This window comes from Dendrobates tinctorius, unplaced genomic scaffold (assembly GCF_039654945.1).
Source record: "Dendrobates tinctorius isolate UK_male_01 unplaced genomic scaffold, ASM3965494v1 ptg000135l, whole genome shotgun sequence".
NCBI lineage: Eukaryota > Metazoa > Chordata > Amphibia > Anura > Dendrobatidae > Dendrobates > Dendrobates tinctorius.
Genome location: NW_027361803.1, coordinates 9,523,441 through 9,550,233, shown reverse-complemented (window position 1 = coordinate 9,550,233; position 26,793 = coordinate 9,523,441). Strand labels below are relative to the sequence as shown.

The window sequence follows — 26,793 nt, the reverse complement described above, 5'->3', positions numbered from 1 at the left end:
CTGTGCGGTGTCAGTGCCGCCTCCCTCCTCGTCTTTCTGTGCTGCCTTCAGGGCTTCCCTCCTGCCGCACACAGCAGCTCCTGGCCGGAGACACGACGGTGAGATGCAGATGGCAGCTAATAGTTTGTGTACAGTGAGGGGAGGTCCTGTCAGCAGTGGCGGATCTTAATAGGGGCGGATGGGGCGGTCGCCCCGGGCCCAAGGTTTTTTGGGGGCCCAGGGCAGAGGCCAATCCGATCGGCATCTGTGTGAGCCGCCGCCCAGTGGCGTAGGAAGGTGGTTGCGGGGGGTGCGGGCTGCTCCAGGCGGCACGTGTGTGGGGGCGGCGCAGCACGGCAGGAGCAGAAATTCCTCCTCTCTGTGCTGTGGGACTCGGGAGAGAAGCGTGGAGGCGGCCGGCCGAGGCACAGTGAGGAGAGAAGAGGACTGAGTATTAGCAGGAGATTTTGGCAGCGGCTAGCGCAGGTGAGTCACAGGTCACTCACCATTTGGGAGGAGGATGCTCGGCCTCTCCCCAGCCTCCCTCCATGCTCAGTCAGCTGCTGAGCTCTCCCTGCGGGCGGCTTCCTTCCTCAGTGTCACACAGAGTCACTCACACACACAGCAGCCAGGCAGTCGCAGGCAGCCTGTGTAAGGCTGTGTGCACACACTGCGGATTTTGCTGCGGTTCCGCAGCGGTTTTTGACATGTCAATTCTTTCTGCGGATTCTTCTGCGGTTTTCCATCTCCTCTATTGAGGAGATGAAAAACTGCAGGGCAAAACCGCAGAGCAATCCGCAGGTAAAACCGCAGGTATTTTGACCTGTGGTTTCACCTGCGGATTTTACAAAATCCGCGCGGATGAATCCGCACCTAATCCGTAGCGTGTGCACACAGCCTCAGTGTAACTTATATGTTAACACAAAAAAATGGAGTGAAAGTCCAAAATATTTTAGAAACGTAAGAAATTTATTTGAGGAACAACCCCGTTATCCCATGCTAAAGTGCTTACCCATCATGTGCTCCAGGACAAGTGCAGCGCCGCCACCAGCGCAAGTGCAGCGTGGCGGCGCTGCACTTGTCCTGGAGGCTGGAGCACATGATGGGTAAGCACTTTAGCACGGGATAACGGGGTTGTTCCTCAGGGTGCGCACCTGGGTTCTTCCCTACACTTTGTGTCCCGGTTTTATGGCCCATCATTACAAGAAGCACTTGGCTCCTTTTCACTTAATATTATATGGACAGGACAATTAGCAGCTGATATTACCCGATTCCTTCATTGTAGATGTTGTTTATAATTGTCAGTACGATTTTTATGTATAATAAATTTCTTACGTTTCTAAAATATTTTGGACTTTCACTCCATTTTTTTGTGTTAACATGTTATGTGGGAGTGTCCATTATCGATCCCCTTTGAGTCATAATTTTACAAATGGTGACTCGCCTGGGGTACATTGCGAATTGTTCCATTTGGTATTGTTTTATATATAAGTGTAACTTATACTGCGGCCAGGGGCAGCGGAGGCGGCGCTGAGCCTGCACATTACTGTCTGTGCTGCCTGGGAGCACTGTCGCAGGCAGTGTGTCAGAAATGAATGTCTGTCTGTGACTGTGTGATTAATCATTAAACATCCCTAACCAGTAGCCGGCCAGGCCGGTACCCCCTCCCAAGCGCGGCCATTTTATTCCTTTCCAGACCCCGCATCCGAGCAGGCCATTCACCGCCCGGGGGGGGGGGGGGCGCCAAATTCGGGAACAGCCGATTTAATATTATTTATATTGTTTGACCATACAATACAATTTCTTGTGAGAAAAAAGTTAACTTTTCTTTGTTTTTATGGTCTAATAAATGTTACCATTTGTATACCTAAAAATCAGCATATGCAGTGTTTTTGTGAGAAGAGCCACAAAATTTTGACAGAAAATGTTTTCCTGGGAAGTGGGGTACAGGGGCCCAGATTTTATGAACAGCCTCGGGCCCATAGTACACTTAATCCGCCACTGGTCCTGTGTCACTGTGTGGTGACAGGTGTCAGGGTGGGCATTACACTGTACTGTGAGGGGCTATAACAGGTGTATTATGAGATGATGGGTGTGTGAGCAGGTAGCGGGATGCAGTGATGGACAGGAGGCAGAGCAAGGGTTAACAATTTTTAATGAACAGGTAATAAACTAAGCAGGGAGGTAATGGGTTAAACAGGGGAATAAAGAGTCTAATTGTAAAAGGATATGCAGAGTTCAAGAAGAAAGGATCATTTAGCAGCAGTTCTTGTGAAACACTTGTGTCGGAAGTTCCTCAGACCGTGACTCCTGCTGGAAGTCAATAGCGCCGGCAGCGATTGGCGCGGTGTCTTTTCCAGTGGGGTCCTGTGGGCATCAGTGCTCTGTCTTACGGTGGCAGCGGTCGGTCTCCGAAACCTTCCGCTGCCCCTAGTCCATATGCTGCAGTGGCTGGCAAGGGCGCGGGCCACAGTCCTGTACGAGCCCAACGTGGCCCGGCAAATATACACTGGCAAAGTCAGGGCGCAAGTGTCAGTCCCGTACCCGGTCACTCTTATGTGGCACGTGCACTATACTTACGGACATGGAGCTTACAGCGCCTTGCTCTCTGGTAGTCGCCAGGCACACACTGCACCTCACTCTGTAGTCACCGGGCACACACTGCACCTCACTCTGTAGTCACCGGGCACACACTGCACCTCACTCTGTAGTCACCGGGCACACACTGCACCTCTCTCTGTAGTCACCGGGCACACACTGAACCTCACTCTGTAGTCACCGGGCACACATTGCATCTCTCTCTGTAGTCACCGGGCACACACACTGCACCTCTCTCTGTAGTCACCGGGCACACACTGCACCTCACTCTGTAGTCACCGGGCACACACTGCACCTCTCTCTGTAGTCACCGGGCACACACACTGCACCTCACTCTGTAGTCACCGGGCACACACACTGCACCTCACTCTGTAGTCACCGGGCACACACTGCATCTCTCTCTGTAGTCACCGGGCACACATTGCACCTCTCTGTAGTCACCGGGAACACACTGCATCTCTCTCTGTAGTCACCGGGCACACACTGCATCTCTCTCTGTAGTCACCGGGCACACACTGCACCTCACTCTAGTCACCGGGCACACACACTGCACCTCACTCTGTAGTCACCGGGCACACACTGCATCTCTCTCTGTAGTCACCGGGCACACACTGCATCTCTCTCTGTAGTCGCCCGGCACACACTGCACCTCTCTCTGTAGTCGCCGGGCACACACTGCACCTCACTCTGTAGTCACCGGGCACACACTGCACCTCACTCTGTAGTCACCGGGCACACACTGCACCTCACTCTGTAGTCACCGGGCACACACTGCACCTCACTCTGTAGTCACCGGGCACACACTGCACCTCTCTCTGTAGTCACCGGGCACACACACTGCACCTCACTCTGTAGTCACCGGGCACACACACTGCACCTCACTCTGTAGTCACCGGGCACACACTGCATCTCTCTCTGTAGTCACCGGGCACACATTGCACCTCTCTGTAGTCACCGGGAACACACTGCATCTCTCTCTGTAGTCACCGGGCACACACTGCATCTCTCTCTGTAGTCACCGGGCACACACTGCACCTCACTCTGTAGTCACCGGGCACACACACTGCACCTCACTCTGTAGTCACCGGGCACACACTGCATCTCTCTCTGTAGTCACCGGGCACACACTGCATATCACTCTGTAGTCACCGGGCACACACTGCACCTCACTCTGTAGTCACCGGGCACACACTGCACCTCTCTCTGTAGTCACCGGGCACACACTGCACATCACTCTGTAGTCACCAGGCACACACTGCACCTCTCTCTGTAGTCACCGGGCACACACTGCACCTCTCTCTGTAGTCACCGGGCACACACTGCACATCACTCTGTAGTCACCGGGCACACACTGCACCTCACTCTGTAGTCACCGGGCACACACTGCACCTCACTCTGTAGTCACCGGGCACACACTGCACCTCTCTCTGTAGTCGCCCGGCACACACTGCACCTCTCTCTGTAGTCACCGGGCACACACACTGCACCTCACTCTGTAGTCACCGGGCACACACACTGCACCTCACTCTGTAGTCACCGGGCACACACTGCATCTCTCTCTGTAGTCACCGGGCACACATTGCACCTCTCTGTAGTCACCGGGAACACACTGCATCTCTCTCTGTAGTCACCGGGCACACACTGCATCTCTCTCTGTAGTCACCGGGCACACACTGCACCTCTCTCTGTAGTCACCGGGCACACACTGCACATCACTCTGTAGTCACCAGGCACACACTGCACCTCTCTCTGTAGTCACCGGGCACACACTGCACCTCTCTCTGTAGTCACCGGGCACACACTGCACATCACTCTGTAGTCACCGGGCACACACTGCACCTCACTCTGTAGTCACCGGGCACACACTGCACCTCACTCTGTAGTCACCGGGCACACACTGCACCTCTCTCTGTAGTCGCCCGGCACACACTGCACCTCTCTCTGTAGTCACCGGGCACACACTGCACCTCTCTCTGTAGTCACCGGGCACACACTGCACCTCCCTCTCTGGTCCCCAGTGTTGGCAGCAGGAGACGGCAGACACTGGTCTGCGTGCTGCTGATGCTCCCAGGACGGAGCACTCTTCTGCCTGGCGCTGCTGGACACATGGCTTCACCCAGCACAGCGGTCCCTCTGCAAATGTCAGGGAATCCTGTCAGTGCGGCCTGTTGCGGCGCCGATGCTCTTTGTGGGGAGGGGAAGCGGAGCGCGCCACTTGCCTGACTGCGCGCTGCCCTCTGTTTTCGCCAAAACGTCCTGCTGCGCACGCTTTTCCTTTTTATCTCCCCGCCCCCCTTGGTCAGGAGGAAGGTCCCGCTTGCTATTGCTTCCCCCAGGGAACAGGGGATGCAGCCTTATCAGTTCCAGACCCGGCACGCAGGTACCGGTGGTCTGGTCGTCCCCCTTACAGGTGTATGTTAGTGCCCATATTATGAGGGTGGATGTGGATGACAGCATCCAGAGGCTACAAAAGTTTACCCTAAGGCTGTGTGCCCACGTAGCTATTTTTAAGCGTTTTTGCCGCGATTTTCGGTGCGAAAACGCTGCGAAAACGTTTAAAAATCGTGTACAGAACGCCCCCCATGCATTCCTATGGCATTCCGCACATGCTGTGCTAATGCTGCGCTTTTTTTCTGCGGCGGAATCGCATTGTGGAAAAAATCGCAGCATGCTCATTCTTTTGTGCGGAATCGCAAAGAATTGCCGCGATTCCGCACCCATAGGAATGCATGAGAATCGCTGACTTCCCGCATGTGGCTATGCCCACCATGCACGAAGTTAAGCGTCTCCTGTGCGGTTGGTACCCACGGTGTGGAGGAGAGGAGACTGTCCTCCAGGCCCTGGGTACCATACCCCTGTAAAAAAAAGAATAAAAAATAAAAAATCGGGGTATATTTACCTTCCGGCGTCCCGCGCTGTCATCCCGGGCCACAGCGTTCCCAGTAATGCCTTGCGGCAAGGTCCTGTGATGACGTGGTCTCGCGAGATCGCTATAGCAACGTGAGACTACGTCATCACAGGTCTCGCAAGGCATTACTGGGAACGCTGAGGCCCGGGATGGCAGCGCGGGACGCCGGAAGGTAAACATACCCCGATTTTTTTAATTTTTTTTAGCATTTTAACATTCTATCTTTTACTATTGAGGCCGCATAGGCGGCCTCAATAGTAAACACCTGGTCACACTAGTTGTCAAACACTATGTTTGACGAGTGTGACCAACCTGTCAATCGCTTTCCAAGCGATGCTTCAAATCGCTTGGAAAGTGCTTGAATATCGCACACGAAAATCGCGGCAAAATCGCGATCATAATCGCGGTGAAATCGCGCGGAAAAAAACGCGCGATTTCTGGGAAGGAGTCCGGTTTTCGGTGTGCGTTTTAACACGCAACGTGGGCAGATAGCCTAAATGTCCATTTAAAGAGGTTGTCTGACCTTAGGCTACAAGTCTGCGGTCACTCTGAGTCTATGTGTTAGGCTAGGTTCATATTAGCGTTTGTGTGTGCAGCGTATCCTCTGCATGCGTAAACGCATGTCAAAACGCATACAAACGCATGTTTACTGAGCGGTTTTTAAACGCATCAGCTTACGCATGACGGCAAAAAACGCTGCATTTGCATGCGCTTGCATTTGTTTTTTGTTTGCGCTTTTTGAGCGCATGCGTTCAGAGAATTTCCTTGAAACAAGCCACACCCAATGGGCGTGTCTCATTTCCCAGACATGATTATGTGAAAAACGCATGCATTTCGTACGCATGTGTTTCCATAGACAGTAATGCGGGTTTTTTTACGCACTCATCCGCATTGACGGATTTTTGTCGCCTCAAAAAATGCAACTTTATCCGTTCGCCTGACACCGCCGCACTCCGCGAAACGACGCATGCGTGCGCGTTTTCATGCGAACGCAATGGCCCTGCGTACACCATGTTAAAGATAGGGAAACATGACGCATGCGGATTGCTGCGGATGAAACACTGCACACAGACGCAAATGTGAAAGCGGCCTTACTCTTTGTGACTGCAGACTTGTGAATCCTCCCATCACTAATACTGTGGACTGACTGTGGATTCTCACCAGGAGCGGTGATCACATGACTGAAAGTATGTGATTTACATACATGAAGTCACATGTCGACTAGAAGGCGCAGCCTCACTCAGTGTCAGTGTATTGAGTGAAGGTAGATACAGTCTAGTCGTAATGTGCACTGAAGTACGGAACCTGTCAGCAGGATTGTGCTCAGTAACTACAGACAGTGTCAGGTCGGCGCCGTTATACTGATTACAATGATACCTGGTGATGAAATCCATCTTGCGGCTGTTGTTTAACCACTTTCCAACATCGGGCGTAATAGTACAGCTGTTTTGATAAGCTGACATGTGCCCGGAATAGCCGCGGGTGGAATCGCGATCCACCCGCAGTTATTAACCCGTTAAATGCCGCTGTCAAACGCTGACAGCTGCATCTAATATGCGCTGCCGGCAATCGTGCTGGAAACCCGCCCATCGGTGACCCCCATCACGTGATCGCGGGTCACCGATGGGTTGGCATGACAACCAGAGGTCGACGCTCATAGCAAGTGAGTAATTCAGCTGCATACAGGCGAACTGATCATCGGCTGTATGTAGCAGAGCCGATCGGGTTATGGCAGCTTCTAGTCTCCCAAGGAGACAATTGAAGCATTCCAAAAGTAAAAAAATACACATATTTGGTATCGCCGCGTTCAGAATCGCCTGATATATCAATAAAAAAAGGATTAACCTGATCGCTAAACGGCGTAGCAAGAAAAAAGGTCAAAACGCCAGAATTACATTTTATTGGTCGCCACGACATTGCGTTAAAATGCAATTATGGGCAATCAAAAGATCGTATCTGCACCAAAAGGGTATCATTAAAAACATCAGCTCGACGTGAGATCACAAAAAATAGAGATGCTATGGGTATCAGAATATGGCGCTTTTTTTTTTTTTTTTTTGACAAAGTTTGGAATTTTTTTCACAACTTGGATAAAAAAGAACCTAAACGTGTTTGGCGTCTATGAACTCGTAATGACCTGGAGAATCATATTTGCAGGTCAGTTTTATCATTTAGTGAACCTAGTAAAACAGAAAACAAGTGTGGAATTGTACTTTTTTTGCAATTTCACTTGGACATGGTAAAACGAATGGTGTCTTTCAAAAGTACAACTCGTCTCGCAAAAAACAAGCCCTCACATGGCCATATTGACAGCAAAATAAAATGTAATGGCTCTGGGAGGAAGGGGAGCAAAAAATGAAAAAGCAAAACCAAAAATACCTCCAGTCATGAAGGGGTTAATCTTTATTTTCAGTTTTGAGATATGCTCTTGCTGCAGGGCGACCTGTGGGGGTCTTCATGTGGTGCTCTGCTTAGGTATTCATGTGTATGGCTTCTGACAGGTCACTGATCTGCCCCCTAGTTTACATAATGAATACCTGTAAATACTGAAAAAAAGGAAAAAAAAACCTTCCGGCATCTGCACTGCAACATAATCGCATGTTTAGTGTCCTAGTAATAACTGTTCTTGATGTTATTGAGCAAGTACAAAAAAAAATCAATTTGAAAATGGTGCCTGCGCAGTAGCAGCTATCGGTGTGTATTGAACTCCGATAGCTGCATCCTCACAGGCGCGGCAGGCGCAATTTTCAATTTTTTTTTATTTTTTTTTTTTTTACTTGCTCAATGTAATGTATGGGAAAATTTTGATTTCTGATATAATTTTGATTTCTGATGGAATTCCCCATCAAGATAAAGTTTGGCCCAAAAATACTTTCTTCAGACCACTCATTATAAACTCCAGGAACAAGCTCTTTAAAGCTCGGTGACCACCAATTAGCACAAAGGTGTGAATTCTAGTGCAGGCATAGCCAAACTAAATTCCTTTTGTGTAACTCAGACACTACAGGTCACAGCAAGGCTCTGAGGTATTGAATCTGGAAAATGACCTATAAAATGCAATATCTCTGAGACTAGCCGAGCACATAATCGGAATTGGCATTCCTTCCCCCACACGCCCGTGCCTGGCAGCCACGTGTAGCACTCTGCGTTATTGAGCTATAAAGCATAGCTACCAGGCATTACATACGGTAGGCATATTTAATCTCTATGCGCAGATAACATCCAGCAGAATCCAGTGACACCACTGCCATTCCTTTCAGAGCTTTTGGCAGAAACTTAGGAGCCTCCACGGTTCTGGACAGAAAAATCAGATATGGGAAGACAGAGGCTGCACACGCCCAGGGGTAGGCACAGAGTGTGGGAGGGAGCAGCCTTAAGAGATATAACGCAGCCCCTCATTTTGGACTTAGTTTTTTCTACTGAGAAGGAAAAACACCGTGAGCACAACTTGGTTCTAACTGGTATGTAACTGAAGAAGGTCAAAATTTGACCAAAACTTTTTTTACGTGCTACAATAAATATTCTTCTGAATATCCTAAAGTTGAGTGCTAGGTTTATAATTTATAACTACTTAATAATAATAATAATAATCTTTATTTATATAGCGCCAACATATTCCGCAGCGCTTTACAGTTTAACAGTTTCAAAACACAAGTCATAAGTAACAACGCTAACAATACAATAATTAAAGCAAAAAAAAAGCTAAACGGGTACTTAGGTTTTTCTACTGGCAGGAGGATCTACTGACGCAGCCAGGAAAACCATGTAACTAAGATTTGGACCTGTGATCCATCAGCTCCTCCCTGTGGTCACATGCTACATAACATGGTAATTGCAACCTATCTATACCTTATCCTTGTACTACACTCTTGACTGCATACTTGTATATTGTTCTGTATATATATATATATATATATATATATATATATATATATATATACAGTACAGACCAAAAGTTTGGACACACCTTATCATTCAAAGAGTTTTCTTTATTTTCATGACTATAAAAATTGTAGATTCACTCTGAAGGCATCAAAACTATGAATTAACACATGTGGAATTATATAATTAACAAAAAAGTGTGAAACAACTGAAAATATGTCTTATATTCTAGGTTCTTCAAAGGAGCCACCTTTTGCTTTTATAGGTTACTGTGCACAATCCTGCTGACAGGTTCTTTTATACACATTTTCATTTCCTGTGTGTGTATTAGAACAACACAAAAAAAACAGAAAAAAAGGCAAATTAAACATAATTTCACTCAAACCCCCAGAAATGGGCTAATCCTGACCTTCCTAGCAGTGGGGAGGGGGCACTGTCACGTCTCTTTGGTCATACAATGTATTGATCAGACTGTGCTTATTAATTATCTGCTTTATACATCATATTTTATTTCTAACTGCTGGTACCGTCCAAAATCTAATATCATAGAAATCATATACAATGTGTGTGAACGATGCTGATCGTCTGTGGATCTACTTCATCCATAACTCAGTGATTCCCAACCATATTACTGACGGGGAAATCCTGAGAAATGTTTCTTCTCCTCGGACCTCTGATGCCATCGCTGTCGGAGGGGCCTGGTGTCGCGGTGGGTCTGGTATCCGATTATTCTTCTCCAGTGCTAATAATTCAGCTTAGATATATTCATCACCTGGAGAAGCCTCTGTGCAGGCTGTATGGAGTCTCCATATTGTAACGTGACCGGTCTTGTCGTGTTCTGGGAAATCCCTCATCAAGAATCGAAGAACGTGAAATGCTACCCAAACACTATGATCACATCCCAGTAATCACCGGTCACTACTGGAGGATGGGATATTGTCTCCATAAGTCATAGGACTACTGCCAGGTCTCTACCACTCTACCCATCAGCTGCTGTCAAGTTACCATCTCCCAGAAGAGAAAAAAAGATTGTTTTAACCCCTTAAGCCCCAAGGGTGGTTTGCGCGTTCATGATCGGGCCAATTTTTACAATTCTGACAACTGTCCCATCATGAGGTAATAACTCTGAAACGCTTCCATGGATCCCGATGATTCTGACATTGTTTTCTCATGACATATTGTATTTCATGTTACTGGTAAAATTTCATTCAAATAACTTGCGTTTATTTGTGAAAAAAACGGAAATTTGGCGAAAATTTTGAAAATTTTGCAATTTTCCAACTTTGAATTTTTATGCCCTTCAATCACAGAGATACGGAACACAAAAAACTTGATAAGTAACATTTCCCACATGTTTACTTTACATCAGCACAATTTTGGAACCAAAATTTTTTTTTGTTAGGAAGTTATAAGGGTTAAAAATTGACCAGCGATTTCTCATTTTTGCAACACCATTTTATTTTTACGGACCACATCACATTTGAAGCCACTTTAAGGGGTCTATATGATAGAAAATACCCAAAAGTGACACCATTCTAAAAACTGCACCCCTTAAGGTGCTCAAAACCACATTCAAGAAGTTTATTAAACATTTAGGTGCGTCACAGGAATTTTTTGAATCTTTAAAAAAAATGAACATTTAACTTTTTTCACAAAAAAATACTTCAGGTTCAATTTTTTTTATTTTACCAAGGGTAACAGGAGAAATTGGACTGCAAAAGTTATTGTGCAATTTGTCCTGAGTACGCTGATACCTGATATGTGGGGGGGAAACCACTGTTTCGGCGCATGGCAGAGCTCAGAAGGGAAGGAGCGCCGTTTGACTTTTTCAATGCAAAATTGGCTGGAATTCAGATCGGACGCCTTGTCACGTTTGGAGAGCCCCTGATGTACCTAAACAGTGGAAACCCCCCACGAGTGACCCCATTTTGGAAACTAGACCCCCCCCCAAGGAACTTATCTAGATATGTGGTGAGAACTTTGAACCCACAAGGGCTTCACAGAAGTTTATAACGTACAGCGGTACAATTAAAAAATCATATTTTTTTGCCACAAAAATGATCTTTTCACCCCCAATTTTTATTTTACCAAGGGTAACAGGACCCTAAAAGTTATTGTGCAAATTGTCCTGAGTACGCTGATACCCCACATGGGGGTAAACCACTATTTGGGTGCATGGCAGAGCTCGGAAGGGAAGCAGCGCCATTTAACGTTTTTGGCTGGAATTGAGATCGGACACCATGTCGCGATTGGAAAACCCCTGATGTACCAAAACAGTGGAAACCCCCCACAAATGACACCATTTTGGAAACTAGACCCCCCAAGGAACTTATCTAGATGTGTGGTGAGAAATTTGAACCCCCCAGTGCTTCACAGAAGTTTATAATGCCTGGGCGTGAAAATAAAAAAATCGTCTTTTTTCCACAAACATGATCTTTTAGTCACCAATTTTTTTATTTTCCCAAGGGTACCAGGAGAAATTGGACCCCAAAAGTTGTTGTCCAATTTGTCCTGAGAACGCTGATACCTCATATGTGGGAGAAAACTACTGTATGGGCACATGTCAGGGCTCGGAAGGGAAGTAGTGACGTTTTGGAATGCAGACTTTGAGGGAATGGTCTGCGGGTGTCATGTTGCTTTTGGAGAGCTCCTGATGTACCTAAACAGTGGAAACCCCCCACAAGTGACCCCATTTTGGAAACTAGACCCCCTAAGGAACTTATCTAGATGGTGGTGAGCACTTTGAACCCCCCCAGTGCTTCACAGAAGTTTATAATGCCCGGGCATGAAAATAAAAAAATCGTATTTTTTCCACAAACATGATCAATTAGTCCCCATTTTTTTTATTTTCCCAAGGGTAACAGGAGAAATTGGACCCCAAAAGTTGTTGTCCAATTTGTCCTGAGTACGCTGATACCTCATATGTGGGAGAAAACTACTGTATGGGTACACATGACAGACCACAGGGCTGAGACAAAATAACATCATGTAGTATTTGTAAATAAATTCAAAACATAACAAGCATTAGGATCAGCCCATAGCAAATCAGTGCAGGACACACTGCAAATAGATACAAGCAAGAAAGAAAAGAACCAGTGCATAGACGTCCAATGTCATGAAAAAATCACATAGCTTTTATTGAAAAACACAGGTTAAAAATGGCAAAATGACAGGCAAGGGGTGACACGAAAAGAACCAGAGCAAGAAGGTACACAGGGTCTGCAAAACCCTGATATCCAGAATTCTATGTTATAACACCTGGTAGAGTGGGTGGAAATGGTTAAATCCGTTTAACTGATGACTAATTGTCATAATCAAATGGCCAAAGCACATAATAAATAGCAGGCCAGGGGGTTTTCAGAGCTTGGGGTCCAGTGTCCTCCCCTCCTGGTATGTATTTATGTGTATTCTTTGGTCTCAGCATGATCACCTTAAGTGTAGCAGTCCTGTTGGGGATTATACCCTATATTGTAGAATAAACTGGCCTGCTATTTATTATGTGCTGTGACCGTTTGATTAGTCGTTAAACGGATTTAACCATTTCCACCCACTCTACCATGTGTTATAACATAGAATTCTGGATATCAGGGTTTTGCAGACCCTGTGTACCTTCTTGCTCTGGTTCTTTTTGTGTCACCCCTTGCCTGCCATTTTTAACCTGTGTTTTTCAATAAAAGCTATGTGATTTTTTTCATTACATTGGACGTCTATGCACTGGTTCTTTTCTTTCTTGCTTGTATGGGCACTTGTCGGGGCTCGGAAGGAATTGTTTTGGAATGCAGACTTTGATGGAATGGTCTGCGGGTGTCATGTGCGTTTGGAGAGCCCCTGATGTACCTAAACTATTGAAACTCCCCACAAGTGACCCCATTTTGGAAACTAGACCCCCCACAGAACTTATCTAGATGTGTGGTGAGCACTTTGAACCCCCAAGTGATTCACAGAAGTTTATAACGCCTGGGCGTGAAAATAAAAAAATCATTTTTTTCCACAAACATGATCATTTAGTCCCCAATTTTTTATTTTCCTAAGGGTAACAGGAGACATTGGACCCCAAAATTGTTTTGCAATTTGTCCTGAGTAGGCTGATACCCTACATGTGGGGGTAAAACACTGTTTGGGTGCATGGCAGAGCTTGGAAGGGAAGGAGCACCATTTGACTTTTTCAACGCAGAATTGGCTGGAATTGAGATCAGACGCCATGTTGCATTTGGAGAGCCCCTGATGTGCCCAAACAGTGGAAACCCCCCAATTCTAACTCCAACCCTAACCCCAACACACCCCTAACCCTAATCTCAGCCCTAACCCTAGCCCTAACCCTAATGGGAAAATGGAAATAAAATTAAAAGAAAATGTATTTATTATTTTTCCCTAACTAAGGGGGTGATAACGGGGGGTTTGATTTACTATTTATGGCGGTTTTTATGTTTGGCAGCTGTCGCATGCTAAAAGACGCTTTTTATTGTAAAAAATAGTTTTTACATCACCACATATTGAGAGCTATAATTTTTCCGTATTTTGACCCACCGAGTCATGTGAGGTCTTATTTTTTGTGGGACGAGTTGACGTTTTTATTGGTATCATTTTCGGGCACGTGACATTTTTTGATCGGTTTTTATTCCGATTTTTGGGACGCAGAATGAACAAAAACCAGCGTTTCATGAATTTCTTTTGGGGGGTGCGTTTACACCGTTCCGCGTGCGGTAAAATTGATAAAGCGCTTTTATTCTTCGGGTCAGTACGGTTACAGCGATACCTCATTTAGGTCTTTTTTTATGTTTTGTCGGTTTTATGCAATGAAAACTATTTTATATAAAAAATGATTATTTTTGCATCGCTTTATTCTGCGAGCTATAACTTTTTTATTTTTTCGCTGATGACGCTGTATAGCGGCTCGTTTTTTGCGGGACAAGATGACGTTTTCAGTGGTACCATGGATATTTATATGAGTCTTTTTGATCGCGCGTTATTGCACTTTTGGTTCGGCGGTAGGATAATAAATCATTATTTTTTTGCTTCGTTTTTTTATTTTTTAAGGGGTTCGCTAAAGGGGTTAACTAATGGGACAGTTTTATAGGGCAGGTCGTTACTGACGCGGCGATACCAAATATGTGTACTTCTATTGTTTTTTTCTTTTTTTATTTCCAAAAAATGAATTTATTGGGGAATATATTTTTTTTTTTCTAATCTATTTAGCGATTTTTTTTTTTTTTAATTATTTTTACACTTTTTTTTTTTTAACTTTATTACGTTGTCCCAGAGGGGACATCACTGTCCTGTGACAGACCGCTGATCCATCACATCACAGATCACTGTGACAGATCAGCGATCTGTCACAGGCATAGACGCAGACTTCCTCATGCCTGCGCTTTGCAGGCACTGAGGAAGTCAGCTCCCTACAGGCCCCTGAAGGTCCCCGTCGCCATCTTGAATCCGGGGGCCTGTAGGGAAAGAGCCCCCCGCAGCAGCGCTGCACATTGCGCTGCTGTGGGGGGCTCAGGGAAGCACGGAGGAAGCCCCCTCCCTGCCGATGCTTCCCTTTAACCCCCGGTACACCGCGATCGTGTTTGATCGCGGTGTGCAAGCGGTTAACGTGTCGGGGGCGGTCCGTGACCGCCCCTGACACATTGTGCCGGGTGTCAGCTGTGATAATTAGCTGACACCCGGCCGCGATCAGCGGCGCTCACCACGTGGGCGCCGCTGATCGCTGTGACGTACTATCCCGTCCCTGGGAATTAAGTCCCAGGGCACATGGACGGGATAGTACGTCACATGGGATTAAGGGGTTAAAGAACCTATGATCTGTGACATTTATAGGGGTTGTCCAATGCTTGATAACCTCTTAACTCCTAGTCTGCCCCTACATAAAATTAAGAACACATAATTTCCTCCCGTACCGGCACCTCTCCTGTGTTGTCTGAGCTGTGATTGCTTCTTGACATAATGTCAAATGGCCGCTGCAGTCGATCAGCGACTAGTGATTGGCTGCAGCAGTCACTTGCCAATACAATGCCACATGGCTGCTGAGAAACACAGTGCTGACATCATAGGCAGTAAGTATGCATTATTTTTGTGGAGAACAATAATATTTAGAAAGCGGTTGTACATTACTGGACATCCCCTGTTAGTGGTTAGAGGGATGTAGTGCAGGATATTATGAGGGATCGAGGGGATTTACAGGTGCTTCTCACAAAATCAGAATATCATCAAAAAGTTAATTTATTTCAGTTCTTCAATACAAAAAGTGAAACTCCTATTATATAGAGTCATTACAGAGTGATCTGGGATATCATGATTAAGGGTGCTTAGTCACTAGAAACGCGTCGATATCGCATTTTATTCACTGTTCACGCTGATGTTTTTATCCTCTACTGAGCACATTTTTCAGTGAATAAAGACAAGCTTTTTTCACTATTTCTTTGAGCTGGATCCTCCTTTCTTTTGGTTGCTTCACACCCTGACACAGCATTTCCGTGCTTCGAATTTCTTAAGATGTCTACTACAGTGAGCTGGACTTTGTTTCATTCCACTGTGTTTTATCAAGACCAAAGTCAGCGCAGCCGCTACCAGGAAATGTTAGAGCACTTCATGCTTCCCTCTGCTGACAAGCTTTTTGGAGATGGAAATGTCATTCTCCAGCAGGACCAATACCTGGTTTACAAACAACAGAATCATTGTGCTTGATTGGCAGCAAACACGCCTGACCTTAACCCCATAGAGAATCTATGGAGTATTGTCAAAGAGGAAGATGAGACACCAGACCCCACAATGCAGACGAGCTGAAGGCTGCTATCAAAGCAACCTGGGCTTCCATAACCCCTCAGCAGTGCCACAGGCTGATCGCCTCCATGCCACGCCGCATTGGTGCAGTAATTGATGCCAAAGGAGCCCCGACCAAGTATTGACTGCATTTACTGAACATACATATCAGTAGGCCAACATTTCAGATTTTACAATCATTTTTCAAGCTGGTGTTATAAAGTATTCTAATTTACTGAGATAATGACTTTTGGGTTTTCATTGGCTGTAAGCCATAATCATCAACACTAACAGAAATAAACACGTGAAATAGATCACTCTGTGTAATGACTCTATAGAATAGAGGAGAGTCACTTTTTGCATTGAAGAACTGAAATAAATTAACTTTTTGATGATATTCTAATTTTGTGAGAAAAATGTCCGATTATTGAACCTACATGGTGAACACAATGGAAAAAAAAAATATACCAGACTAGCCGTTTTTATTTTACTTGCCTCCCCAAAACATGGAATAAATATTTAGGGCTCATACTCACTTGCGAGAGACTCGCTCCATTTTTGTGCGAGTCTCTCGCATGAAAACCCGGCACTGCCGCCAGTACTGGGACTGTAGCTTGCGGCTTCATAGAAATACATGTAGCCGACCGCTCCGGTCCGAGTCCCGGCAGCCGTGCCAGGTTTTCATGGAAAATGGAGTGAGTCTCTCGCAAGTGAGTATGAGCCCTAAAAGATAAAACACATGTACCTTAAATTGGGTTTCAATTTTTTTTTTTTCATATATTAAATAAAAACTAAGCTTAAGTCACCCCACACCCATTTCCAAAATAAATATTGATAAAAAAATAAAAATATGCATACTTATAATGTATATGTAAAAGTGTGATTTATCATTATAAAATCAATTACTCCACACGTTACACTCTGTACAGGAAAAAATGGAAACTTAGAATTGCCGCTTGTTCGTTCTCTACAATCTTCCCAAAAATGTACAGTAGTAATTAGAACATAACAGTAATGGGGGCAGAAAATGACGATTTATTAAAAACAATAAAATCTGGGGAAAACCCGTCATTATCGCCACAATCAGACAGATCTGCAGAACAAGTTCCCGGCTCCTCTTTATCCCACACTAAGCGAAGGAAAAATGAAATCCAAAACTACAACTCCCGTAAAAGTCCTCATACGACCGGACGGAAAAATAATGTTATGTAAAAAGTAACGTGACTGCCCGGAAGGTGTTATATTTCTGGAGATAAACTCCCCAGTAAGTTTCTTGTCCCCAGTAGAATGAATTGCACTTTTCTAATATTCCGGAGTTTGTAGCTTTTTGTAATTATAATAACATGGGAAACATTGTATTAAATTCCACAGTAAAAGTAACGGAAAAAGACGACTGTGACATCGATGTAAATGTCCTTTATTTATAGATCAGTGATCAGGAAATACTGTAAGATCCATTTATATCAGCTTCACACAATACAGGCGATCACATTTTAATTATTATAATTATTCCAATTTTTATACAAAAAAACCAAACCAAGTCCTGGAGCAGAAAATCCGGGGATTATGTTTCCTTCTGATTTCTGTTATTCTGGATGATATTTCGTGGTGTTATATAATGTCTCGGGGCTGATTGCCTCACATTCAGTCAGGAGCTCGGTCATTAGCATAAAATTAGCATATTCTGATCCACAAACATTTTTCTTAATAGATCCTTGTTACTATCGCTCTCTCCACTTCTGGCAAATGATCAGCTGCTCTTAAAGGGAACCTGTCAGGACGATTTTACTGCCGAGTCTCGTGGTCCATCTGTATAGATCCCAGTACAGCAATAAAGATGGCGCCTGTCTGGTAGTGATCCGATGTGTCAGCGCCGAGAAACCCAACTCTGAAGCCACATGCAGATTAGTCTGGACGATCATTAGGTCCATGTCAGCGCAGTCACAGTGCTCGTCCACGCTGATCTGCAGGAGGCGTCAGAGCTGGATCTCTCGGTGTTTGTGCATCGGGTCACTACAATACAGGGGTCATTATTATTGCTGCAGTAGTGATATACAGTCGCACCACTAGTATCTGTATTAAACTCATCCCTATACATTCTCCTTATAATAACCCGGCCCCGATCCTCCTCTTCCCGCTGGGATCACATGCAGCAGATGGCGTTATTACCCTGCAGTGTAAGGGGAAGTTCATACTTAGGTGTTTTTTTGGCGTTTTTTTATGCAGCAAAACCTGATCTCTTGGCAGGAAAGAAGATGGAGAAAAAAGCATGTTTTCCTTAGTTTTTTTTTTTCTGCGGTTTTGCTAGATTTGTCTCTTGGAAATGCTGATAAAGTTTATTGTTGAAAAAAAAAATCTTATTCTATAGAATCAGGTTTTGGCAAAAAAAAAAAACAACAAAAAAAACGCAGCAAAACTTGATACCTGCGTTTTTGGTGCGTTTTTTCAACACCAATTCATTTCAGTGGGTGAAAAAAGCTGAAAAAGAGCAGACAAAATGCTGAATGCAGTGACATGCTCCACTGTGCAAAAAACCATGACAAGCACAAAATCCTGATGACAAAAAAACCAAGGTGTCTGCATGAGATTTTCTAAAATCTCATAGACTTTGCTGGTAATGAAACACAGCCAAAAATTTGCATTAAAACAAAACTGCAAAAACGCCCAGTGTGAACATAGCCTAAATGTGAGCTGAGCGATCAGTGCCCCGTCACACGTCCATATGAACCTGATACCGGAAACACAGGCCCGGTGTCACCAGTGTGTTGGATCAGTGTGCCATCTGTGTTTCCGGTATGGATAAAGAATGAAATGACAAAGCTTCTCCTATACTCTGCAGTGTTACACACGGACCGTACACTGACGCCGTCCGTGCGCTGCACACGTCTTACACAGACCCGTAGACTTGTATTGGGTTTTGGTATCCAGCTGCTGGAAAACACGGACATGTGAAGATCACCATAGGTTATAATGGGGACGTGTGGGGTCCATGACAAAGATGGGGGTCACACGTACTGGAAACACGGACATGTGAAGGAGGCCTTACATGGGACCTCTGCATTTCCCTGTGTAACATGTAAGAACGGATAATGACCCCTCCGGTATAATACAACATTTGCTCTGTGCCCTGTTGTCTCCTGTACTGATATCTAATCATATCAATAGAAAAATATCAATAAAATCAGAACAAAACTGAAGCTACAATAAAAAGAAACCCAAATCCTCACAGAAAATGTTATAACGAATGTAAAAAGCATGAAATAAAGCGACATAATGTTATATGCAGCGATCCCGCCCCCAGTATAATGCGCCATTAATGAGAATAACTGTGTAAGAGACACAAATATGTAAAGACTTCACCCAAAAGCTTCCGAGAAAACGTGACCTCCATCACCAGGACCCAGCCGGAGGCCTCACAATTCTGCTTTGTAATTGTTTTTTATGAGCGGTCATTTTATTCCGAGATTAGACGAAATAATAATCAGATTATTGCATACGGCCGGTTCCTATATAATCACACACAATGAAGTAATGACAGATGAAAGGTGAGATTCTTCATAGTCCACAAGGATGGAGGCAGAAGACGTCTCTCGTCCGGTTCTGTAATGAGAAAAAGTACAAACCGTTCCCATTAGAGATCATTACTCCGGTCTAATAATGTCCTAAATGCTCCATCACCTTCTATAATGGGGGAAAGTACCAGTAATATATGTGTATGTCACTACATGAGCTTTACTACGCCAGAAAGTGAGAGGAGACACATTGTGTAAAGGACACAACACCTCTGGGTGACGACTGTACAGTTATATATAGAGATAATTATGTGACTGTAGATTTATCACTTATCTGCCGCTGATCCCGAGTCACGTCATAGCCATAAGCTGGATGTCACTGGGAATCGTCCACAAGCCCCGACAGATAGCTGCGGTGGTAAATGGAGTCTTTTGGACATCCTGACAGCAGCACATACAGTCTCGCTTGAATGTTTGTGAACCCTTCAGAATTTTCCATATTTCTGTATAAATTTTGCCTAAAAATACATCAGATTTTATCAGTAGATGAAGAGAATCCAAACAAATGAGTCAAAATCTTAGATTTTGTAATTTTATTATTGAGGAAAAAGATCAAACGTATGTGACCCTTTGCTCTCAGTATCTGGAGTGACGCCGTGTGCAGCAATAACTGCATCTAAATGTGTCCAGTAATTGTTGGATCGTCCTGCACATCGGCTTGTAGGAATTGTGGCTAATTTCTCTCTACAGAACAGCTTCACCTTTGTTATATTGGTGGTTTTCTCCCATGAACTGTTCACTTCAGCTCCTTCCACTATAGGACTAAGGTCAGGACTGTGACTTGTACATTCAAACTTTATTCTTCTTTGACCATTCTTCTGTAGAACGACTTATGTGCTTTGGTTCATTGTCTTGGAGGATGACAGACGTTCCCTTGAGATTCAGCTCATGGACAGGTGTTGTGACATTTTCCTCTGAGTGCTATAGTTTCATCAGTGATGGCCGCCATCCTGGCCTAGATGTAGCAAAACTGGACTAAACCCTGTGTAATAAGATTATGCTAAAGTTCTATGGAGACTGATGACGTGGGTCAGAATGAAGACAAACACGGTATATCGCAGTTCATGATACATACATATTTTCAAGAGAGATAAACTTCAGATAACTGATGCAAACTACAACTCTAGCAGGCAATAAGACAGTCTCAAGAATATGCAGATGTTAGTAGTACAGACCGAGGGTGCAAATACAAGTCCAGCAAGGCAGGATCCAGAGCCCGGGCCGGCTCCTAATGGAGGGCAGACCGTAGCGGAGGTGGGTGCAGAGTAGGTGTAGGGCAACAGAGTCTTTCCGGTGGTACGTAAATCCAGAAGCAAGCGGGGTATCCCGAGGAATAGAAGAAACAAACAGGTTGCAAGTCCTTCCAGCTAGTAAGGTACAAGATACACAAGCAAGGTATAGTGTGCAGAGTTCCTTTATATATGCAGCAGACAGGAAACACGATGGCCCCCGTGAAGCCAGCAACTCCATTTTGGGTAAGGGCACAATCCAACAGAACTAAGGGCAAGAGCAGACAAAACAGGTACGCAGTCCAAGTCCTAACACCCTGACACCACTGTGTTTCACAGATTGTATAAGGTTTTTATGCTGTAATGCAGTGTATTTCTTTCTCCAAACCAATGTGTCTCATTTAAACCAAAAAGCTCTATTTTAGTTTCATCCATAGAAAGGACATTGTTCCTTTTAGCCTTCTTGCTTTTCCATGCGATCTTTAGCAAAGTATAGACTGACAGCAATGTTCATTTTGAGGAGAAATGACTTGCAGTCCTGCCATGCACACCGCACACCATTGTTGTACAGTGTCCTCCTGATGGTGGAATCCTGAACATTGACTATTGTGAGAGAAGCCTTTAGTTGCTTAGAGTTCACCTTGGGTTCCTTTGTCACCTCATGGACTATTATACACCTTGCTATTAGTGATCATTTCTGATCAACGACTCCCTGGGAGGGTGATTTTCTTCCATTTGTACAATATGTCTGACTTTTCCTTGTTTTGAAGTCCAAACTAATTAGAGATGTTTTGCTTCCTTTTCCAACCTGATGAGCATCAACAACTCTTCTTCTGAAGTCCTCAGAAATCTCCTTTGTGCCATGATACACTACTACAAACTTGATTGATGATCAGACTTTGATAGATCGCTGAAACAGGACATCCACTTACACCTGATTGCATCCCATTGATTGAAAGCATCAGACTAATTTTACCTTGCTAATTCTAAAGGTTCACTTACTTTTGATTCTCTCAGACCTGTGATATTGGTTCATTTTTCCTCATTTAAAAAAAAATCAAAGTCTAATATTTTGACTCATTTGTTTGGTTTTGTTCTATGCATCTACTTTTAGGACTTGTGTCAAATTTATGCAGAAAAATGGAAAATTCTGAAGGGTTCCCAAACTATGAAGCAGCACTGTACATAGGAGATTATCCCGTTATTTGCTAGGACAGGTTACACAAAGGAGTAAATTAAACAATCCAACCCTATAAAAGGCCATGTGGTGGTGTGAGGAAGAACACCTGCTCCTCTGATTTCTTCTCTTACGTCACCTCTTCTGTGGTGAAGGTATCTGAGGATTCATAAGCCGGGTGAGAGGAGGACTAGGGAGGTTTGGCTGTAAGGTGAATGTGCGGTCCGGCAGAAAAGGAAACCGCTCCCAACGGGGAAACTATATGCAGCACGAGCTGAGCGGCAAGCGTACTGCCCAGCAAAGGCGGGACAGGCGTATCTTCAGTAGGTCCTGTATTGGCAGCATGGATAGACGGGAGCACAGGGGTGAGGGAAGGTATTTTCCTGACCACATCTCTGACCTGTGATTCTGTTATTTTCCCTCCCTCTCTGGTACTGATCCAAGTGCTGACCATTTTCCCCTTAGCTCACTGCACCAGTCAGCGACTACTTTGTAGATACAACCCATGAGCTTTTACAGCAGCCTCCATATCACTCAACAGCAAAGATAAATCTATCAGACAGCATCTATGGATACGGCAAGGACTCCTGTACTTTCCAGTAGAGTTACAGACTGTATCAGACCTTATCCACCGTCTTCCAGACCTCATTAAATAAACCTCATTATCTCCGTGCTGCAAGATGTCCATCAGTCTGGGGCCTTCTCCCGTCCTCCTAATTCTCCAGAACTCTCCACAATGGACATTTCTTCACTATTATGAAACCCCTGTATAATGACCCAGACCATGTTACAGTGGCTGAAAGTAAGGTCACATCCCTCACACTGCTGAGAAATACCACACTGAATTTCCTATCTGGTTCTTGCTGGTTTAAGCTTGATGAAGGGTTAAAACCCGCAACATTGTGACACTACTGTCACCCTACATCAATCAGGCTATACTGCTGCCACTTTATGTTATTGTAATGGTGTGATTGTTATGTGAAGCAACTAATAAAACACTTCAGCAGCCGGATGTCAGACCCCACCAATCTGATACTGGTGACCTTCCCTATGGATAGCTCATCAATATCAGAGTATTAGACAACACCTTAAAGGAGGCCAAACTACATAGGAGGAGCACGGTTTAGCTGCAAGGATGATGATAAGGTGATTATTGGGAATCTGTCACTTGGTTGATGCTTCCCAATCAGGGGAAAGACTTTAATAGGAGCAGAGATCCTTATTCCAGCAATGTGTCACTTTCTGTAATTGACAAAATCTGATTTATCTGCTGCAGCTCTGCTAGTCCTCTCAATAAGCTCCACATAATCACACCCACAACACTGACTGACAGCTTATGGCCCATAGTGTTAGGCGTTGGGTTCCTCCAACTGCACAGCAGGAATCCAGAGCCTTGCATTCAGCGGTCTTGACCGCTCGGGAGCCTGCACAGCAATCTCGGCGTCCCAGACGCTCTGCTCAGATTAGCTCTCTGGGTTTGACTATTGCTGCCACCTCTGGGCCGGCAATAGCAGCGCAGGCTGCCCAGCAGCAAGTCACTTCAGAAGCTGTCCTCCAGTCGCTCTACTGAGCATGCTCACAAGACGATCTCCCATTGGAGATCGGGAGTCACATGTCCAGGTCCTTCTCGTGATCTGATTGGTCCATCTCGGGGAGCTGGAAGCTTCCGGCTATAAAAGGTTCACATGGCCGCTCGGCCATGCGCTAGTATAGTCTCTAGTTGCTATTGTGTGAATGATGATGGATGCATGAACCTGCGAATGACTCATTAAGATCCCCTCCCTCTGATATTACGAGTGTGTATAGGGACTTAGCTTTAGAGTCAGCGCCAGCCAGTGGCAAGCCACAACAGCATCCTCCACAGTGCTAGCGTCCGACAGTGCGCCTGCTACCGGGCACAGTCGATTAGCGGCAGTGTCTGTTGCCGCGCTGCAGTCTGCAGCTCCTCTTGGCGTGCGCAGTTGCGACGCCGCACGCACGGTAGGTCTAGACGGACTCTGACCCTCTGCCTAGTGCCCAGCTCCTGTGGCCATATACTGTGCGTGCACTCCTCTGAGACCTGTCAGTCCAACAGGCTCAGTATTTAAGTTAATGCTTTAGCGTCTCTGTGAAGTTAACAGAGTACGACCAGTGCACAGCGGGTGACGTTCAACCCGTGTGCGATATACCGCCATATTTAGTGTCCGCCATTATCTAGCAGCAGTGTTAACACCTTCTGCACGGTGGACCCCGGGCGGCGAACGCACTTTCTATTATTTAATATTTAGTGCGTTCCGCCGTCCCTAACACATAGAAAGCTGACAATCAGTACTGTATGGCGAGGATAGACTAAGCTCATGAATATATAGGACTACCGAACAGACACTCATCAATGAGAAGACTAGCAGAGCTGCAGCATATAAAACAGCGTGTTATCAAACTACATCAAGAAGCCCAGTAAGTGACCCAGTGCTGGAATCAGGGTTTCTGTACTTACTTTAATGCTGCTCTCAGATAAGACAGCAACAACACGGTGATAGATTCTCTTTACAGTGAACATAGAAAATAAAAAAAACCAAACACATTACATGAAAGGTAGACTCACCAAAACCTTTACTAATGCACTAGCGGGATGCACTAGACCTACATTGATAAAGGCTGGGGCAGCACAGGGGCATTCCACTGATGAAAACAACCAGTCACCCAACCAGACAATGGAGGGGCTAGCTGCCTAGTGTTTTTTTTTTTTATTCTCTTTAATCTCGGTAGAAAAGGGAGGATTGGGATTATTACGGACGGGGTCTCTCCCAGGCTGTAACTTTCTCATGCACTAATTGTTTTTCCAATTTGTCACTCTTTTTCTTTCCTTTCTCCATTTTTAGTGTATGACCAGCTGTGAAGGAATCTGTCTGCTCCCCCAGTCTGCACCGTCCATGTACCGGGAATATACAGCATTTATATTCTTCTCTTGTAAGTGACGATCACATTATAAATGATCAATATATATATGAGAAAAGACAAATCCAATCCCTTCCCTCCTCAGCACTTTCCTCTTTACCCCAGTAAGTTTCTCCTAATTCTCCCCTCATTGCACGGCGGCAGCATTTACAGAAGACATCACCACTCACCATTAGGCGTTGGCCGGATTATTGGAGTCGGAGGATGTGTCCGAAGCTGTGAAAATAGGAAATGATTTATAGCAAAATCCCGCAGATTTCTAAGATGTCACAGATGAAATGTGAGTAGAAGGTGGAGAAACACCGGGAAACCTTCTCTTTACTGTTTTTTGTTTTTCTTCATTCATGTGCAGCAGTTTTCAGTCTCCAGAAAATGTGTCTGGTTTTCTTTTCAGAGAGCGATTAACACACAGAATGGCGCCTGTGTCTGTCCTCATGGGGCGTAACTTGCTGCATCAGGATGTACATGTAAGTCACTGGGATGGCGCTGGATAGAAGTTGTATCCGTGCCGTCCGCAGCATATAAAGCTCCCGCTGCATCTTCTGGGACCGGAGTGAGTGCAATCCCAGCACTTTATCTCCTCATCCACTTTAATAGAAATCTGCCACCAGGGTTTTACCATCTGATCTGATAGCAACATAAGACAGAGACCCTGATTCCAGCGCTGTGTCACTTACTGTGCTGCTTGCTGTAGTTTTGATAAAATCCCTCTTTTCTCAGCAGGAGATTATCACTAGAGGACAAGTAATGCGCTCTGTATAACTCTGTATTGATTTGCAGATTTTCGTGTACCCTGTGTATAGGCAGAAAGTTGCCAGTCAGTGGTGTGGGAAGAATTATACGAAGCTCAGCATGCAGAGAACTGCTAGATCTGCAACGGATAAAATAGTAATTTTATCAAAATAACAACAAGCAGCCTGGTAAGAGGGAATCAGGGTCTCTGCCCCTACATTATGCTGCACTCAGATGGAATAGCAAAAACTTAATGATTTCCTTTAAAGAGAGTCTGTCATCCACAAAATTCTAATTGACCCATTTTATACATTCATATAGGAGATTTACCCCCTATAAAATAAGACCTGAACTATAGATATTACTTCTTTCATTTTATATAAAAACAGTTTTATTAGATATGTAAATGAAGGGTCCTCAGTGCACCACTGGTGTGGCCAAGAGCTCAGGACACCGCACCACCCACTCTATTACAATCCTCAGCCCTGCACATGGAGCACCCGCCAGGGCAGCGAGGTACTCAGTACTGGGCCGCTTCTTAAAGGGGCAGTGTCACAGCGTCGGTGACCCGGTCCGTGGCCCTGGGTGTCCAATAAAAGGGGAATATTTACAAGGGATGAAATAAAGAGTTTATAGTAAAGTGTTCATGACGCCACCTGTGGTTTCTGGTCAGCAGTGACCAGCGCTGTGGTGCAGATCCTCTGGGACTGATGGTATATTGCAGCAGAGTTGGAATAGCTCTCCACAGGCAGAGCTGTTGTCCCAGGGCAATAGTTGTTGTAGAAGATAGTGGGTTAGTATTTGGCAAGAGATGTAGCTGTGCTGAGTAGATCTTGCAGAAAGAATTCAGAGGACACAGCTGGGTGCAGTTCCAAAGCTTTACTCACAGTTTAGGTGCACACAGATGCCCGCTTGGTGCTGTGTCCTTCAGTGAGAGGCTCAGTAAACTCCCAGGCAAATGGAGAACACTTTTCCAGCACTACCTTCAGTATATGCCTTTCCTGGCCATCTCACTGTGTT

The 26,793-nt window shown here is 45.1% G+C and overlaps 1 protein-coding gene and 1 long non-coding RNA gene across 3 annotated transcripts in view; one reads left to right on the top strand and one right to left on the bottom strand.

The window, feature by feature from the left end:
• Window positions 1-315: 315 nt before the first annotated feature.
• On the top strand, window positions 316-25,642 carry LOC141048435 (uncharacterized). Its single transcript, XR_012220058.1, has 3 exons — window positions 316-465; window positions 24,966-25,321; window positions 25,436-25,642. It is a non-coding gene; the product is annotated as an uncharacterized lncRNA (long non-coding RNA).
• LOC141048421 (class I histocompatibility antigen, F10 alpha chain-like) overlaps window positions 17,528-26,793 on the bottom strand; it is a 490,026-nt gene continuing 480,760 nt past the window's right edge. For both annotated transcript variants that reach the window (XM_073543971.1, XM_073543970.1), the window contains exons 7-8: window positions 25,212-25,257; window positions 17,528-19,726 (exon numbers count right to left, since the gene is read on the bottom strand). In XM_073543971.1, coding sequence (XP_073400072.1) covers window positions 25,214-25,257 — 44 coding nt within the window. In that variant the 3' untranslated portion in view covers window positions 17,528-19,726; window positions 25,212-25,213. The remainder of the gene's footprint in view (window positions 19,727-25,211; window positions 25,258-26,793) is intronic.